Consider the following 17,896-nt stretch of genomic DNA (forward strand, 5'->3'; position numbering starts at 1 on the left):
ATGGAAGGTGCACAACTTCCCAAGCATCAGGTGTGAAAGGAAGCAAACCAGCTCTTAGACATGCTTCCATGTTTTGGATTTGAACTCTTCTTTTTTTTTTTTAATTTTTTTTATATTTCAATCTTTGAAATCTTTAGTGGGGATAACTAAGCAGCAGTTTCATCTAATAATTTCAAAAGGAGGCAAGATATTTTTTTTTATGTAATCTTCAGACTCCAGCTTTAGGTTTTGAGTGTTGAGAGACAGTGAATAACATATGGAGACAGCTTCAGCTAATGTTCATCAGTACCTTTACATCACCAACACGTTCTGAAGAAATTACTTATCTCTTGCTTGAGTTTAAAAGGTGAAGCGGGGATTAAATTTTAAAACTGTTATTCTTTGCAGCTTGCCTGCCTAAGAAATGTCTGATCAATGCAGTTCAGATTGGTTTCATATTGATATTTTGTATTAAAGGACTGTAAAATATATGTTTTTGTGAATACTCTTGTACAAATACTCAAGGTTGTACCACATTTGAAGGTACCTATATGTATTGTGCATGTTTCTAGATGACTAGTAAAGTTAAAGCGGAGTTGCACTTCTTTCTGGATGAGGCATACTTTACTGACCTAACATTGACACGAGGTGGCTTACCTGTTTTTTACTGCCACTTACAGATCTTGTAGTTGGGTTTAAGGGATTGCTGAAGGTTATTTATTTCATTGTAAATTCTTTTCTGAAAAATGGATTTTTAAAATGTAAATAATCATCATATACTCTTGCTATGGAAAATTAGTTTAACAGCTCATACTTAAACATTTTTCAAACATTTTATAATATGCATACTTGTAACTGAGACATATTTAACTTTCATACAATGTTATGGAAAGCTGGCTGCAGAAGTCTGTTGCTTTGAGGTACTTATTTTTTCTAGCTGCTGTCCCTATGTAATAACTACCTGTAACAGTATTAATTTAGATATTAGCTTGTTTGTACTGTGCAATCTGAACAAAAATGCAACATTACTCATTTTATACAAAATAAACTAGTTTATTTTTTATAACATCACTTGATTACTGACATGGACCAAACTAGACATCATAGGGTAGTTACAGCATCTATTGCTTTGGTAGTGTAGTTACTGAATGCACACCCATTTAAACTCTGAAAATTAAGAATATTCACAATTAAGTTGAAATAAATTGTGGTTTTATCATCTTTATTTCCTTTGTAGATAAGATCAAGTGCTTTAAAAAGTATTAAACTGTTGCTTTAGAATGGCTTTACTAAGCCAATACAACCAGTACAAGTGCAATAATTGCAAGTATTACTTGGAAAGCTGGAGACTTAAATGAAAATTCAAGCTGCATTCACTAAAGAGTTGAAACTAATATTGAAGTTATAGGAAGGAAATCTGGCTCACGAGTCCCAGCATTAAGCTTAGTCTGCATTGTAGCTACTGGTTACAGAAAACGTCTATCATGCCTACAAACCTGTTGTGATTCATTATTGTTATAAGGGGATACTTAAAGCTTTTTTATGATAAAAAAACCTACTTAATCTATGTTAAAAGAAATAAAAACTGTGCTTCAAGTTAGTATTTTTCTGTGGTTCTGTGGTAATGATGTAAGCCAAGCCCATCCTGATCAGTTTTCTGCTGTTCAGGCTGTGGATCTGTACAAGTAAAAACATACATTGACTGATATACTAACATTCTTAATATTATTATCTTACTACTGTGCTACTGTTGTTTAGCAGTTACATCTTTTTAGTTGTGAAATTCTGGAAGTTTGTACTTCTTTAGTAGTAATTATTTCTATGCAAATCTTATGTCCTAATTTTGTATTTCAATTTCACTGCTCTTATACCCATAATTAAAAGACAAACGTATTCAACTTTACTTAAAGTTATCTTCCACAGGAGTAACTATTTCTGATTTCAAGCCATTGACAGTAAATTACCAGAATTCAAGTAGGTTGTCTCAAGGAAACAAAGCTCTAAAACTACCCAATGAAAATTGTTTGTCTGCCACACCATACCACTATAGCTTGTTTTACAGGGTGACAGTATCAAGCTTCTAAGTTAAAAATTACCTTATTACTGCATCTTTGAAGTTACACCCACCTGTTGTTTTGAAAAGATGTGTATTGGGTTTAGGTGGCAAGGGCGTGGTAGAAAGGGAGGCTGCAGGGGTGGCCTTGGTGAAGAGAGCCCAGGAGCTGCCTCTGTGTCAGACCTACCATGGGACACAGCTGAACCTGTCAGCCAAGCTAGTGCCTCTTCTCTGTAATGTATTTACCAACAGTAAAAAAATGCTGTGCGGTAGCTATGAGAGAGAGAGAGGAGTGAGGGGGAAAAAAGCCTTGAACAACAGTCCTGCAGATGGCCAGGGCCATAAAGGGGGAGCCAGGAGGAGGTGCTCCAGGCACTGAAACAGAGATCCTCTGCAGCCTGTGCATCTGTACAAGTAAACACATACATTAATTGATACACTAACATTGTTAATATTAGTGTCTTACTACTGTGCTACTGTTATTTAGCAGTTACATCTTTTAGACCATGGTGAAGCAGGCTGTGCCCCTGCAACCTGTTGTGGAGCACATCAGAGCAGATAGTGTAGCCTGTGGAGGACCTCACATCAGAGCAGGTGGATGTGCTTTGTAGGAAGCTGCACTCGTGGAGAGCACACACACAGGAGCAGGTTTTCTGGCAGGAACTGTGGCCCATGAGGGATCTATGCTGGAACAGTCTGTTCCTAAAGGACTGCCCCATCAAGAGGAGGATCCACACTGCAGTTCGTGAGACTATCCCATGGGAGAAACCCTGTGCTGGAGCAGAAGAACGTGAGGAGGAAGGAGCAGCAGAGAGAAACTGTTATGGCCTGACCCTCCCCAATCTCTCTGCAGCATTGTGGAAGAGGAGGTAGAAGAGTGAAGTTGACTCTGGGAAGAAAAGGGAGGTTGGGGGAAGGTACTTTTAGTTTTATCTTTCTCTTTGTTTGTTGCTATCCTTTACTTTTAATTGGCAATAAATTAAATTAATTTTCCCCAAGGCCAGTTTGTTTTGCCTCTTATGGTAACCAGTGAATACTCTCCCTGACTCAGCCCATCAGCTTTTTCATCTTACTTTCTCCTCCTGACCTGCTGAGGAGAGGGGATGAGAGCACAGTTTGGTGGGTACCTGACAGCCAGCTGAAGTTAACCCACCACAAAATGTTTATTCATCTACAAATATGCACTATTACCTCAACCTAAATATAGGAAAACTGGACTATTTAACCACTTGAGGGTGAACATTTTCTATGGAATTCCAACTCCTTGTCCTCTCACTTTGCTTATCCAGCTCACATAAAACTGGCTGCCCTGGTTCTTGCCAGCCTGGCCTACTTAAGTGTTTAGCATTTAATGGCATAGAAAGATGTCTGATTTCCTCCCTCACCAGGATTTGCACATCATCAAGTTTTCTTGCTGTAGTTCTCATCCTGTACAGAACTAATTGCCTCTGAAAAACAGCAACAATGGTGGATTCCTTGCTACCCCTTAAAAAAAAAATCCTCTCACACTTGCAAAACTGCTTGAGTCCAGTCACATTTCTGAAGATAATTTTCACCATCACTTGTCAACCAAAGTCAGCTAATTTTTCACTAGTGTTTTTTAGTCCAAAGCAACCAATTTAAATGGTTTTTAGAGCTGGTGTCTGTAAGCTATAGGTTAAGGTCCAATGCTAAGTAAACAGAAATACATGAATGCATAATCTAGCCAGAACCTGTACAAAGGAGGTTTTAATTTAATTACAAACTGAGGGGAGAAGATACAATGATATTCTAAAAGATGATGGGTAACTTGAGGGTGGTAAGCTGGCTTCAACCAAAGTAAGGAGGGCCCTCAAGAAAAAAAAAGGCCACAGACCCAACTTACTGTCTCCTCTTAGTTTCCTATCCTAGAGCTGAAGACTGTTCAGATATTCTAGTTGGCGGCAAGATGAATGCCAGTTTATGGTGAGTCGCAAAAGTAGTCGCAGAGCTTAAAGAAAAGGGAGAGTGTTCTTGTACCACTCTGAAAGATACAACCTGCTCTTGATGAGTTTGCTATTTATCATGTAACACCTGAAAGAAGTAAAGTCAAGAAGTTTCCTACCAGAGAGCACTGAGGAGACTTCACAAAAGGCCACAACTGGAGGCTGAAGCTAGCTGAACAGTTCAGACATAAGAAAAAAGTAACTTTTTTAAAATTACTGTTTCCTATCAAAAAAGAAACATCCCTCCACCACATCCAGAAAAAGCAACATCCTGGAATAAACCATGCATGGGCAGCTTTCTAAGACAGTTACTTAAATTCACCTTTACATATTGGCTTTGAATCTTGTATTTGTTCTACAATTTCAGACCAGACTGACAGAATTACTCTTTTCTAGACAAACTACTACTAACTTTCAAGACTGATTCTTACAGCTTTCTGAAACTGAAATTTTTTTAGTAACCATTTTGTTAATGGCCAGTGATGCCTGACACCCTACTTGAAATACAGGTAGCAGTGGCTAAATCTCCCTAAATTGGCTTTACTTCCTGCTCAAGTTTCAGTGTTATCCTTGGCATGTTCTCAAGCTGCATCTGCAGCTTTGACAGAACCATAAAGTGGCCCAAGAGAACCTCTTCTGCAGTGAACACGTAAGCCTAACTAATTTGCAGGACTAATTTATCCTCCAAGACTGGAACAGATTTTCATGAAGACAGAATCCATGTTCTATCATCTTCAAAACAGGAGTCACACAACATCATGTTGTCTAACCACACAGCTTTGTGACAGCACTTAGGGTTATTGATCTTGCATGGCTTTTTAACTATCCTTCACTAAGACCACATATGGTTCTAAAGTGGCTTATCCTGCAGGCTCCTTCCAGATTATTATCAAGAACCAGATTAGGTTTAGTCCACAAGGAAAAAAGTACTGAACAGCATTACCATGCAGATGAACTCTTCAGCAGCTATGTTCCATATGCTACTTTTAGCTCTGTATAGACTTGTTAGATCTTGTCTATTTGATTAGTGTTTTTCCAACAGGCTTGCAACCCAACCTAGATTGAACAGACATTAAAGATAGCTCTTGCTAACACAGAACAGCTCCACTCAGCTCAACAGTCTTGTCACTTTGTGTATGATGATAGCTGAAATTCTCCTGTTCATTGCACCTATCCCAACATTTTTCTTTCTTCAAATGCATACTTCTACTTGACAAGCAATCTGGAGGTATGGTGACACACTCTAACGCTGCATTAGATTGTATAACCACAACATGTACAGGCCTGCTTTGCAACCATGTGCTCAAATTGATAAAATGCCTGTTTCTAAAGCTCTTTTACCTACAGATAAGTAATAGACTACTATGTATGTTAATAAAGAACATAATAGATTCTCAAAGCCATCAAAAGTCAGCGAAGAACTCCAGCATTAAGGAAGTGTAAAGCAATTTAGAAGAGGCTGTGCATGTAAGTTTTTTCAGATTAACATAGGGAAATTCCAATCAACCAGCTGCTTACTGCCCTAAGAACAAAGACTTTCTTTACTCTCATGCCATTACCAGCTGCTTGCTTTTTGTATATTTCAGAGGGTAAAACACACAATACTTTTTATGAGAAATAATGAACTACAGTAGCAGAATACTAATCTGCTTGTACTGAACAGGGAAGCAGATGGACACTGAAAGTGTTAGCAAAATTTTCCATCCTGTTTTTCTACCTGTGATCAACAATAAATTTGCTCTCAACTATCAGTTTTGCAAAGAATACTTAGCTGTGCTACCAGTGACTCTTCCATACCACATCCAGTTTCATGAAGAACCTTCCTCTCCAGGCAACCAGCCAGGCCCCTCATTTTAATATTTCTCAGGTCAGATAATTTTTTATATACTTTGGCCATGCATATCTTCCACATAGTCTAACTCCAGCATAATTTAGCAGTATTTCTACCCCACCTTAAATAAAACATTAGTGCAATGAATAAAATCAACTCAAATATGACTTTAATCATGCTGAAAATCAAGTTTCATTCATTAAGTTTTCCTTTTATTTACAAAGACAGAAATTACAACAAACTAGACATCCCTCATAATTAAATTATTTAATAAATGTTAAAACCTGAGTTAGCAAAAGTTATTGCTTCACTGACATTTCAGAAATTGCTAACAGGCATCTTTACATGTTAGCTCCCAGTACGAATTCTTCACACAGCACTTTTTCAAAGCTTTAAATCAGAGGCAAAACACAAAAATTAAATCTGAGTAAGACGTTTGTAAATATGAGTGCAGCTTTAGTTAACTAGCTGTGCATCAGCTAGAGTACAGTACAAAACATTTGTTGAGATTCAAGACAAAAGAGTTAAGAACTAAAACTCCATTTTTCAAATCATTAATAGCACTTTTTAAAAAAAATAATAAATGTGTAATATAGAGACTGTAGTTTCAAATCAGATACAATCAAGTGAGTGATGATTAATGTATATGTTAATGTAGAAAGACCCACTGGTTTTAAGATACTGATGGTCAGCTCATTATGATTACAGTAATTAAACCTCTTACCCTAGTCCATGAGTCAGTTGACACAATCTTTGCAAATGTACCTTGCAACAAATAAAACTGGTTCTTGCCACTATTGTACACAACTACAGAACAATTTGAAGGAAAAATAACCTGATTGGGGACCTGCTGTCCATCACAGCTCACACAAAGTGTCATAAAATTTCCTTTCACATGCCCTGCAAACTTCCCAGTACTAGCATGTTTTCACTTGAAATGATGATGCATGCATAAAAACTGCTTTGCATGTGATTTGGCAATACTCACGAGATGAACAAAATACTAATCTGTACAATTTGTAGCATGGTATTGATGTCACGGAATGTTTTGTCTATAGCATGGAAAAAAGCATGAAGAAGTTTCTTCAGGTACACAGACTTCTTTGAATTTCAGAAACTAACATTAACTATTACACTGCACTGAAAAAAACATGGGAGTATAAAAAAAAAACCTAAGAGGTCAGCTGCTTCTGAACTCAAAGCTTGTCAATTAAAACCAGAAGATATTCTAAGTCACTCACAGTCATTTATAAACCTCATCCTGTGGAAATAAGAGCAATCCAGATATATTAGACATCTTTTTAAAGATGACTCTTCTTGGTATTTTTCCTTATGGAAAGCAAACCGTGTTTTAAGAAACAGTTACAACGTATTAGCAAAGTGCAATACTGTCACATCACCAAAAGTCTCTCCAAAGGAGATACCAAAAATTAGCCAATTCTAATAAATTAGAAGATAACCTGTAATTTTGAGTAGATTAATTATAAGATACCCACATAAAGGAGTGTGGACTTAGCACTCTCACATACAAGAGAGCAAGTCACATGTTCATATGCTGATACTGAAAAATCCCAACAGGAACAAAAACCACAAGATGATAGTTAGGTCAAACTTACCTACTCAAATTGTAGCATTGAAGAGACAGGCAGAAGAGCAGGAACTAAGTTTTTAACAGAAACATATTATTTGGAAAAGATAAACTCGATAAATAATTACCACATACCATCATAATACCAATTTTTCTGCATTGTGCATTTCCCAAGGACTGGGAATGGAACCTACACAAGCATCACAGCTTTCAGCGACTTCATCCAGTGACAAAAGTAGTGTTTAGGACTTCGCCACCTCTGCCTTCTCACCACGTGAACAAGCATCTTTTAGCTGAAGGTCGTATTTTAATAGGACGGATACGATTGGTAGGTGATAGTCCCCACATGTGTGTAAACTACGATTGTGTTTTACATAACATCAAAATAATTTCATGAAACTCTCCCATTACAATTGCCATCATATTATGCTAACGTTAAAAATGAAAACTGCATTTGAGGAGTTAAGAAACCCACTAGTCAAACTGCCACTTCAATGGAAGAAGCAAGGTGAACTGTATTCATGTTGACACGAAGTATCACTATATCCCCAAGATAGCAGTAGCCTTTAAATAGTCAAACTGCCAAAGAAACACTGTTTGTCGCCAAAGTACTTTAAATTCTCGTGAAAGTCTCTGACATCTTGTTAGAAAGTGTTTGCTACAACAGCATTCTGTGTCAGAGAGATTAGCCTATTAGCACTGCATTATTGTCAACATTAAAAGACAAAAAGGTCATAAGTGGAGGACCAACCAGAAGAAAACGTCCAGTTTGGAAGTCTCTCCAGTAAGGCATAGAGTTGAGGTGACTTTTGATCTTCCCCAAAAAAGTAATGTGCTGCTATGGCAATGGAGACTATTCCATCAGAATGCTTTTCTGGGGCCTGAAAGTGAGAAAAGGGCAACACAGTCTTTATGATTGTTTATCACTTTTAAACATAAGATCAATCCAGATGTACTTTTCAACAGACTTAGCATCTATGCAACAAACTTCATCCTGCAACTCTTTGTCTTGTATGTTAAAATACCTCCTATCTTCGAATGTATCAGTCTGATTACATGATGAGTTAAATCTGAATAATTTGAACTGAACTTGCAACTACTTATTTAGATCACAGTGCCTCTGACATAACATAGCTTGTGCATGCTCTAACTTCAATGTTTCCATCTGTCAGTTTTGCTGACAAATCAAGACATGGACTCCAACATAGTATTTATACTGATCCTTCTATTGTGAATCCTTAGGATGAAAAGCCTTTTTTGCCTAGCTTTGCCACTGTCAATCTTGCAAAGCTTGTCACACTGCAGATTCCTGTCTGCCTTTATCAAGTACCCTCAGACAATTATTTGGTTAAGTGTTTAGACTGCCTGATCCAGGAAGGAACAAGGGACTTTCTGAACTTTCCAAGGTTCTTGTAATATTTACTCAAAGAATAAGACACTGTTAAACCTATAATGAAAACATACAGATCTGCAAAAAGTTCTTCATTGGCAAGTTGACAGGGGTGAGGGAAAGGGGGATCATAAATCCCACTGGAACAGCCTTGCTTCCAACTGAAAATAATGTAAAAGAACATTTAGAAAACAAAGTTTTTACAACTCTCTTCAGCCTCAAGATAGGTAAGTTTCCCACCAAGGACTCCTTGTAATTTCCCAAAACCAAGCAAACAAAATACATGAAAAGGAAGCTACTCACAATAGGAAAAAGAATTCTGAAATAACAGTAATAAAGATAAAACTACAAGATTAAGATCAGAGAAATCCAAACTTATAACCTAAGACCATGGAGACAAGGAAGACATTCTCCCTTTGGCTGTCTGGCAAGTTAGTGGACTAAGCATCAAAAATACATGTGAGATGATATATAAAGTTCAGGGAAAAATTAAAAGAAGGAAGCTAGAATTAAGATCTATCAAATAAAGCAAAGCTCAAGAAACTTATAATGACATTTTTCACGTAAGAATGCAGAAATAGTGACAACAGGGCAGACCAAGGGATTGCTGGGTTTTCAGCAGCGGCATACTCACCGTCAGTTCTATCCAGAAGTGCCACGGTGTAGCCTGCAGCCCGTGGGAGTAAAACACAAAATAGTCTCCTCCCAAGCTAGCAACCGGCATGCCATCCCCAAGAGACCAGGTGGACAGAGCCGATCTTTCATGTGGCCGAACATAGAGAGACATGTGACTTGGACCTGCAGAGACAGCGATATGTGTCAAGATGTGTCAACAGGTGGAGGTAGAATAACCATCTGTTTTCCTATACAGTAGCATGGTATCTGTGTATTACTATTCGTGTCTTCCAAAACATGATACAACTGCCTTTTCTACAGAAGAAGCTTCAATTATTTCTAAGCAGTGAGATAAATGAGATGATGATGTAGGAAATGGACAGAGCTATAAAGCAGAGCTTAAGAAAGGACTTTCTATAAAAAGATCAAGGCTTACTCAAAATAGACAAGGTTATCAGTCCCCCAAATAACAACTGCAACACAACACCCACAGTTCCTAGTGTGTTATGAAACTGAATCAATGCTAATCTCAAAGCTCACTATCTTGGGAATGGCACTAGAATCTGCAGTACTGAAGTCAAAACCTGATTTATTATGGGTGTAAAAATAAACACAAATTATAAACCAGAAGCTTCAGTCACTCACCAGATACTTCAAAGCTTAACCTCACAGAGTTCCAGGGCATCAGCTCCTTGGACAGAACTTTAAAATGCATGGGGATTCTTGGAAAAATTTCTGGAGCAGGAAGATACCAGTTTTTCCTGTTTTAAAAAAAAAAAAGTTTTAACTTAATGCAACAGTCATGTATGAGTGTGAGACACTAAGAAGTTTTTGTATAGTATAGCTGACTGCTCTGTTACTAAATGAAATACTCAAAAGCTACTGATTCTAGCAGAAGGCAGGTAAAATTAGGAGCCTGTGGCCAGATAAATATATAAAAGGCATATTAATAGAAACAGAGTGACCAGGGTGTTCGTTCATTCATTACCTTCATCTGTCTTAATTTAAAAATCAAGAAAATAAGTAAGAACATTTGCATCTTCAAACCGCTACACTTTTGCTTACAAGATTCTTGCAGTATGAGAAACAGTAACAGCGGCTAGTTTTCTTCTGCAGAGACCAGCTACTCTAGACTTCCTCTGCTGCCAGCTGGAGTAAGAGGGGGAAGAAGGGAAGAGACATACATACTCTTACTCAGAACTGCACTTTAGAAGGACCCCCTGTTACCTTTTTCTCCACTGATGCTGACATCGATTTTCCACACATCAACTTCTACAGATCCTGCAGCAGACCCAGCTGTTGCAGAGATTCTGGCAGAAGACACTGCCCCTAGACCAAAGTTTAAGTGTCTTCTTGGTCTAAAAGTAAACAATCCTTCCATTTCAGATTAGCCTTACTTTTTCTTCCCTTACATAAGCGAGACTGCATAAATGACCAACATGCTTTGGCACTAAGTGCTCAAGTGAAGCAGTGTTCATACCAACCGGAACATGAAATGCACTGGCAGAATCCAAGGAAGGCCACAGAAAGGAGCCTGCTCCTCACATGGAGTTCTAATGGTGTCATTGATTTCAGGTATATGGGGAGTTATGTGAGATATTCCATTATAATCAAATCCATTAATCCATATACCAGAGTCATGTTTAACCACATTTCCATCTAAATCATGAAATCTTCTGCTCATGTGCTAGAAGAAAAAAAAAGAACAAAAAACCAAGACACAGAAAGATGATGGAGCCTATGCAGTTTGCAAGAGTCAGAAGTGATTCTGAAATATCCTCCGTGTTAATCCTTAAAATCTACTGCCTTTTCAGTATGCACTGAACACATATCTAAGCATTTATGAATATATAGACAGAATTACTCAGATAAAAGAAACATACCATAAAAACACCTGCATTCAGAAGATGACTGTGCCTGTAAGTATTTGCTCATCTCCCATCACATTCACTTTTTAAATTATTGCTTACTCAAGTCTCCCGCTTAAAACCACCTAAAAAAACTTGCTCTTCTGCCACAGATTAACTGAACACATAGATTGAACAAGGGAAACATCAGCAATTCTTTCAAATCCAGGAATAATCATTAGAACTTTTAAATCAGGCAAGAAAGGGAAGGTTACTCTTTTTAGGGGGTCAGGGGTGGTCAGGTATTAAGCTTTTAAAAAAAAACAGTCTTGCAACCAACAGAGGCAATACGATATGCAAGGCATTTCTTACCTGGAGAAAGACTCGCTTAGGCTTTGGATTGGCTGCATCAGAACTGTAAGGAAAGAAGATTCCACTACAAACCAGAATCAGAGTGACTACAAACACAGTAGTTAAAGTTATTAGCGTCGTTTTTGTACTTTTGACAAGGTAAATGAAGTTAATCTAGAGAATAAAAAGACAGTCCAGTTATAAAACTGCAAGACTTAAGAAATAAGACACTATTCATATAACTCTAAAATCTAATTATGGAAGTGAAAGTACATTAAGAAGGTATCATTGCAAGTACTACCTGACGCAGGGCACTTCTTTGTAATCTCAGTATTTAAAACCAAAAGGAATAAAGTGAGTACTTTCCAGAGCTTTCAAAAATTTCCTACTTTTTAAAACATCTGCCAACAAAAACCTAGAACCTCTGTAAAAAGGGCAGCAGAAAAAAAGCCCTGAGAGTTTTTTTTTTGGAAGTGTAGCATATGTAGTGCTCAGTCACATACCATACTTCACCTAAAATGAATGCCTGTTCAAACTCCAGCATTAAATTGTGTATTTTACACCAATCTTTACTACACCATCACAGAGCACATATATTTTTCTAACCCCTGATTCAATGACTTTCCTTTGACTAACACAAAACATGGAATGTTTGATATGTTTCCTAAAGCTTTCCCGTGATATTTAAGATATTAATTTAGTAAAACATTGATTCTAAACTCTAGAGAAAGTTTAGTTTTAAACAAGATTTACAAATTCTACTTACAAAATAGGATGACAGAATCATAGTGACAACCACAATGAATCCTGCCAACACAACATCTGGTAGAATTTCTGAACCACTTCGTCCCATGATAGGCGTGAACATTTCAAAAACAGTCCAACAAAGATACATCATATACAGATAGGGAACAAACATTCCCAGCAAGTACATCATGACAAACTTCATTGTGGCACCTACAAGGGACAGAAAAAAACCCGAAAGACAAAAAACTGTAAAAGCTTAAAAGGACATAAACACACAACTTTACTAATATATCCACATACTGCTCCAAGGCCCAACAGACAATACTGGTCCTCAACTGTGACACAGATATGGAAAGGGGATCTCATTTTGCATAGCCAATGCCAATTAACTCTTTTTAAAACACCACAAAACTACTCCCGTATTACAAAAAGAAAAAGAGGTGTTCTGTCCCAAATACTGTTTAAATTTTACAGTATTTTTTAAACAACCTTTACTATCTATCAAGGTATCTGATCACTTATTAATAACCCCAGATAGTGTTGTTCTTTTTAGCTTGAGACACAGGATGTTTTTTGATGTATTTTTTGTTAAAGAGCTTCTCCACACTTTCAAACTATCTTTAGTTCAAGAACACTTTTTCTTGTTACAAAAATGTCACATGGTTACTTTGACTATTCAAATTCAAAGTTCGAGATTTCTTTTGCTTAAATAATAAGAGTTTGGAGGAAAATACTCAATATACAATAGCAGAGTAGAGGTTTTGAAATATAACTTCGCCCCTCAAAACTCATACCTTTTTGGCTGAATTCTTTATGGATCATCAGCTTAGTGAGTAAAGGAAATGCTACCCATAACGTACAAATGAATGCTGAACAAAGGCCCATCTGAGTAATCACAGTCAATGCTATAGACCAAATCATCAATGAGGCATCAAAAAAAATATCTCCCAGGTACTGCTCATTCATATTCTGTAACAAAAAAAGCAAATACACTCATCACTGAGCATATGCCATGTATCACATCTCATGAGAGCACACAGAAAAATCCTTATTTCTTGTATATAATTGTTTTCCTTGGACAAAACAATTTTGACAAGCATCATTTCACCATTCTCTTACCGTTTAGAGATATCCATGCCAGTATACTTTTTTAAAATTTTTTAAATCTGCTCTGACATAGCTTGGAAAAGCGATTACCCGGGCTGGGGCAGAAGGAGGAAGGAAACATATGAATAACAATACCAAGAAGATGGAAGGCTAATGTTTCATGTACACAGGTAAACAGCTTTTTATAAAAAGCATTGGTATTTGTTAAGAATATTAAAAAGTTATGTAGTACTTATGTGTGAAAAAACTATCTGTATCTCCTGAGATTCTAAACCTGTTTTTTGAACAGCAGCTGTTAATACACTTCTTACACAAGCCCTGTAATTAATACACAAATATTATTCTGGTGCCTTTATCTGTCACGCCTCAGCTGTCACTTCAGAGGTCTGCTTTTTAAAATACATTATTTGTCTTGAAGAAAAGACATGCATGGATCAGCTATTACCCGATACATTTTCAAAAAAGAAGGAAGTTTAACCATCAAAAATGTGGTTTGTTTCCGTGGGTTTCTTTCAATTTACCTGGGCAATGCTGCAGTGTCTGTAATGCAAGATTCTTAATTGTGAATCCTGCTAGTAGCAAGAAGGACTGCTTACATAAACAATGGCAATCAGAAAGCCCCTAGTTCAGTTTTGGGCTGAGAAGAAAAAAAAAAGAAAAAGGAAAAAAAAAAAGGAAGAGAAGGAAGAAAGATATGAGTTGCCAAGCCTATTTCAAAACAAAATGCTTATTAATTCACAAGTTCTTGAGCCACTAACAGAAAACACCCAGGCATTGCTTGTGATAGCCAAGTAAGAGACAAGCTTTCAAAATTTTTATGCAACTCTTTAAGTACAATCTAAGTTGCAGAGGCAGCACAAACTGTGGTTTACTGCAAGCTACAGCATGCAAGAAAATTAAGAGACTCATGATACCAACTTTGTTGATCTGCTGATCAGACAATCTCCAGGTAAGAAGCAGACCCAGAGCTTGGAACGGCTTAACAGTTAGCAAAAGTACGCTCTCCTGTCACCTCTTCCAGAAGATTAGAAAATGGTAACATCACATCTATTTTATAAATGGTTTGTATTTTCCAGAAAAGGAAGTCACCACATACGTATATTTGTTAACATACATACACCAGTTAAACTCCCCTTCCCCAATTTAAAAACCCACTTCCAGATGAAGACATGACTGATCCACCCAGAACTTTCCATACAATCAAATTTCAGTAAGTTCTTCAAATAAAACTTCAAATAAAACTTCTTCAAATACTTGGATGAAGCTGGATTTGGCTGACAACTTAAGTTTCCTAAACTCCCTTGCCCAAAGCTTCTACAAATAGATGAGAAGATAACAGCAAGCTTAATGACTAAATCTTACTGCACCTAAAACCTAAACCTAACAGGCTCAAGTAATCGACTTCTGCCCTAGAAGAGCATCATCTGTCAGATACCTCAAGGCACCACCTGAAGGTCCTGTTTTTAATACAAAACTGTTAAACTATCGTCTAAACATCTGGGATTATGTTATGAGCTATAATTATGACATTATTATGCAAGTTAAATTGTGTTGGTTATCCATAAAAAAGAATTCTAAGCAAAAAAGGTAGATAGACAGTAATCATGACAAATGGCAGCAATGGAAAGGTAACACACACCAAATCCTCACCAAGCCTTGCAGGGGCCTAAATGACCTTTATCTACTGCAGAAAAGAACATGGACTATCAAGAGCTCCGTGCCATCTCCAGCTGTGGTCAAAACAACTAACAATCTGAATAGTCATAGAGGGAAAGGTGACTACTCTAAATTTTTACAACAGCTTCATTTAGAAAGCTCTGTCCAGCACAAATTACTATCTTAGAAGACGGCACGACAGAGATAGAAATTCTGATAGATATAAGGAAAAAAGCTCTCATGAACCATCTGGAAAAAAAAAAAATAATCATAATTTGCTTAGAAAGTTATGAATACAAATGACAGCACCAAAACAACACGTATAACAGAAGGAAGGACAAAACAGAGAGAACTGAAATTCCAAGTTTCACAACAAAGCGTAAATGCTAAATTGGATTAAATAAAGAATAAAAATATTAAAAGATACATAAGGAGGTACTGTACCAAAATAAAATACTGAATTTAGGGAATCTGTCATAAAAGTACATTCAGAAGCAAGAATCTGGTAAGATTCAAAGAACATTCAAGTATATATGTAGATTCTGTGACTACCAAGAACACTGAAAGGTATAAAAACCCCTAAATTCTCCAGCTGTTGCTCTGCTCTTATCAACTGAAGTGACAGCAGGAAGGAAAGGAGGAGATAGGAAAAGAAACAGTACCTTAATACTGTATTCTACTAGACTTTTGCCTTTTTTTCTGAACCAGCTTCTAAAGGTCATTAGCAAGGAAAAAGCCTTAAATCACAAAGCTCTTGACTCTCTTAGTAGAGCAATCCCTATGCTTAGATGAAGCAATTTTTACAGTAACATTTTAAATACTTCTGTCCAACACAGAAAACTTTCTGCATCTTTTTAATCATCTCAAAAATTGTCTTCCACAGATTAAACACTACATTACACTTCAACATTAGCAACAAAGTCAAGCTTACCTTGTAGAAGAACTTCTTGGCTAGCGTATGCACAAGAATGAGCTTAGCTGCAGCTGCAGTGCCATACAGAAACACAGAAACATAGAAATGGGTATACCAAGAAAGAGATCGTCCAATGACAGAGATGAATACTGCCACTATGAGGACTGTCACAAGTGTGCACAGCCAACTTATCACTGTTAAGCCAAATGCAGTGAAGAATTTCTTCATGTTATGAATAGCTACGAAGAAGAAAAAATAAGTTTGACTCAATAGTCACGTATTCTACTGCAGACTATCATCACTATTGTGATTACTCCATAGTGTAACTGCTTTAATGACCAAAATAAAACTGCACAGTGAGTCCACTCTGAAGATTTCTTAACAGTATGGTCTAAATCAGTTAGCCTATTTCTTTACAAGTCTTTCTGCAGTCTTCTTCACTGAAACTTTTACTTCCCAGAGTACTAGTATATTTTGCAAATTACCATGTTCCCGATAGGAAAAATTTCTCTCGGGAATCAGTAGAGCCACTCTACCATCTATAAAGCCTCAAAAAAAAAATAATTTGCAGGTGCTTTTCTTGTAACTTCTTCTTACTCCAAAAAAGTTTGCTGGATTTTGTGGGAGGTGTTTGTTTCGGGTTGGTTTTGTGTTTGTTGTTGTTTTTTGGGGTGTTTTTGTTTTGTTTTGTTTTGTTTTTAAAAATGGTATGTTGCTATACATACCTTAAAAGTCTAACTAGAAGACTTAAGTTGTTTTACACCCTTTATTAAGCTTTGTTATCTTTTTCCACATTTGTTGTTTTCTTCTTTGCTCCTGCCTATGGATAGGTGTTACAGAAACACAATTCCAAAGCCCTACCTGTTCTAACAGATCAAAGAGTTTATATAGATACTAAGCAAATTTTTTTTTCCATTTTCAGATCTTTAAATATTTAATTTTAATCTTCATGAAAGGATAAGAGACTTAATCATGATTCATAAGTGCCAGAGATCTAGGCCTATCATAGTCTTTCTCCATCATAATTACTCAGTGTTGAGAGATTTAAACACAAAGCAACTCCTATGGCATGCTGCACCCCTAAAATTTATTTCTGAAGTTTATCTAAAAAGACGCCTTAATCGCCTGAATGCTTCTTCATCTACTAATTGCTATTCATTAAGGAGTAATGTGATTGATTATTTTTTTTTTAAAGAACTAGACTTACCTCTGGTTTTGGGCTGTAACACTTTCTTGCTTAAATAAAGAAATGCAATTGCTGCTATAATATAGTTCATGATGGTGCCAAGACGAGCAGGATAAGCCAGGACAAATAAACCAAGTACATCAAAGAACACAACATTTCCATGTCGATACTCAAAAGATTTAGCCAATTTATCCGATGTTGCTAGGTATTTTACGATAGCTAGAATATTGTCACCTATTAAAAAAGCAGATACAGAACATAACTACATCAGGGTTGATCAATTAGTACACAGCATTCTTTTAAATATAAACGTTCTTAAAAATAGAACTGAACTGCAATATCCCTAACAAAGATGTGAATATACAACTGATTATTCTCAAATAGGTATATGATGGTATGCACAGCATAGTATTTTCATGAGCTAATCTATACAGCTGTCACTAAAATAAGCATACTTGGGAAGCTTCATGTATTTAAACACTGTTGCAATGAAGGGAGTAGTCAAGCCTTCAGCCCACATGCCCTTCTTCAGGTCTGATATTAAAGCATTGGAATTCACGGCTAACCCATAGAACAGTTTATAATTTCCTATTCTTCCTCCTCTTCTCCTGGCCGCTAGTAACCCCTCCACATTTCAATGATTACAAATTACCTGCCTTTCTTTCC

General features: G+C 36.7%; 1 protein-coding gene across 1 annotated transcript in view; it reads right to left on the minus strand.

Annotated features, from left to right (window-relative positions):
* Nucleotides 1–7,990: 7,990 nt before the first annotated feature.
* The window catches only part of ERMP1 (endoplasmic reticulum metallopeptidase 1), a 14,274-nt gene continuing 4,368 nt past the window's right edge, over nt 7,991–17,896 (minus strand). Inside the window, exons 5-13 of the mRNA XM_009696083.1 lie at nt 17,252–17,464; nt 16,063–16,283; nt 13,163–13,337; nt 12,388–12,578; nt 11,643–11,795; nt 10,908–11,110; nt 10,069–10,184; nt 9,443–9,606; nt 7,991–8,299 (exon numbers count right to left, since the gene is read on the minus strand). Of these exons, the coding sequence (XP_009694385.1) occupies nt 8,135–8,299; nt 9,443–9,606; nt 10,069–10,184; nt 10,908–11,110; nt 11,643–11,795; nt 12,388–12,578; nt 13,163–13,337; nt 16,063–16,283; nt 17,252–17,464 (1,601 nt within the window). The 3' untranslated portion in view covers nt 7,991–8,134. The remainder of the gene's footprint in view (nt 8,300–9,442; nt 9,607–10,068; nt 10,185–10,907; nt 11,111–11,642; nt 11,796–12,387; nt 12,579–13,162; nt 13,338–16,062; nt 16,284–17,251; nt 17,465–17,896) is intronic.

The sequence above is a fragment of the Cariama cristata genome, unplaced genomic scaffold (genome assembly GCF_000690535.1).
Source record: "Cariama cristata isolate BGI_N322 unplaced genomic scaffold, ASM69053v1 scaffold17502, whole genome shotgun sequence".
Lineage (NCBI taxonomy): Eukaryota > Metazoa > Chordata > Aves > Cariamiformes > Cariamidae > Cariama > Cariama cristata.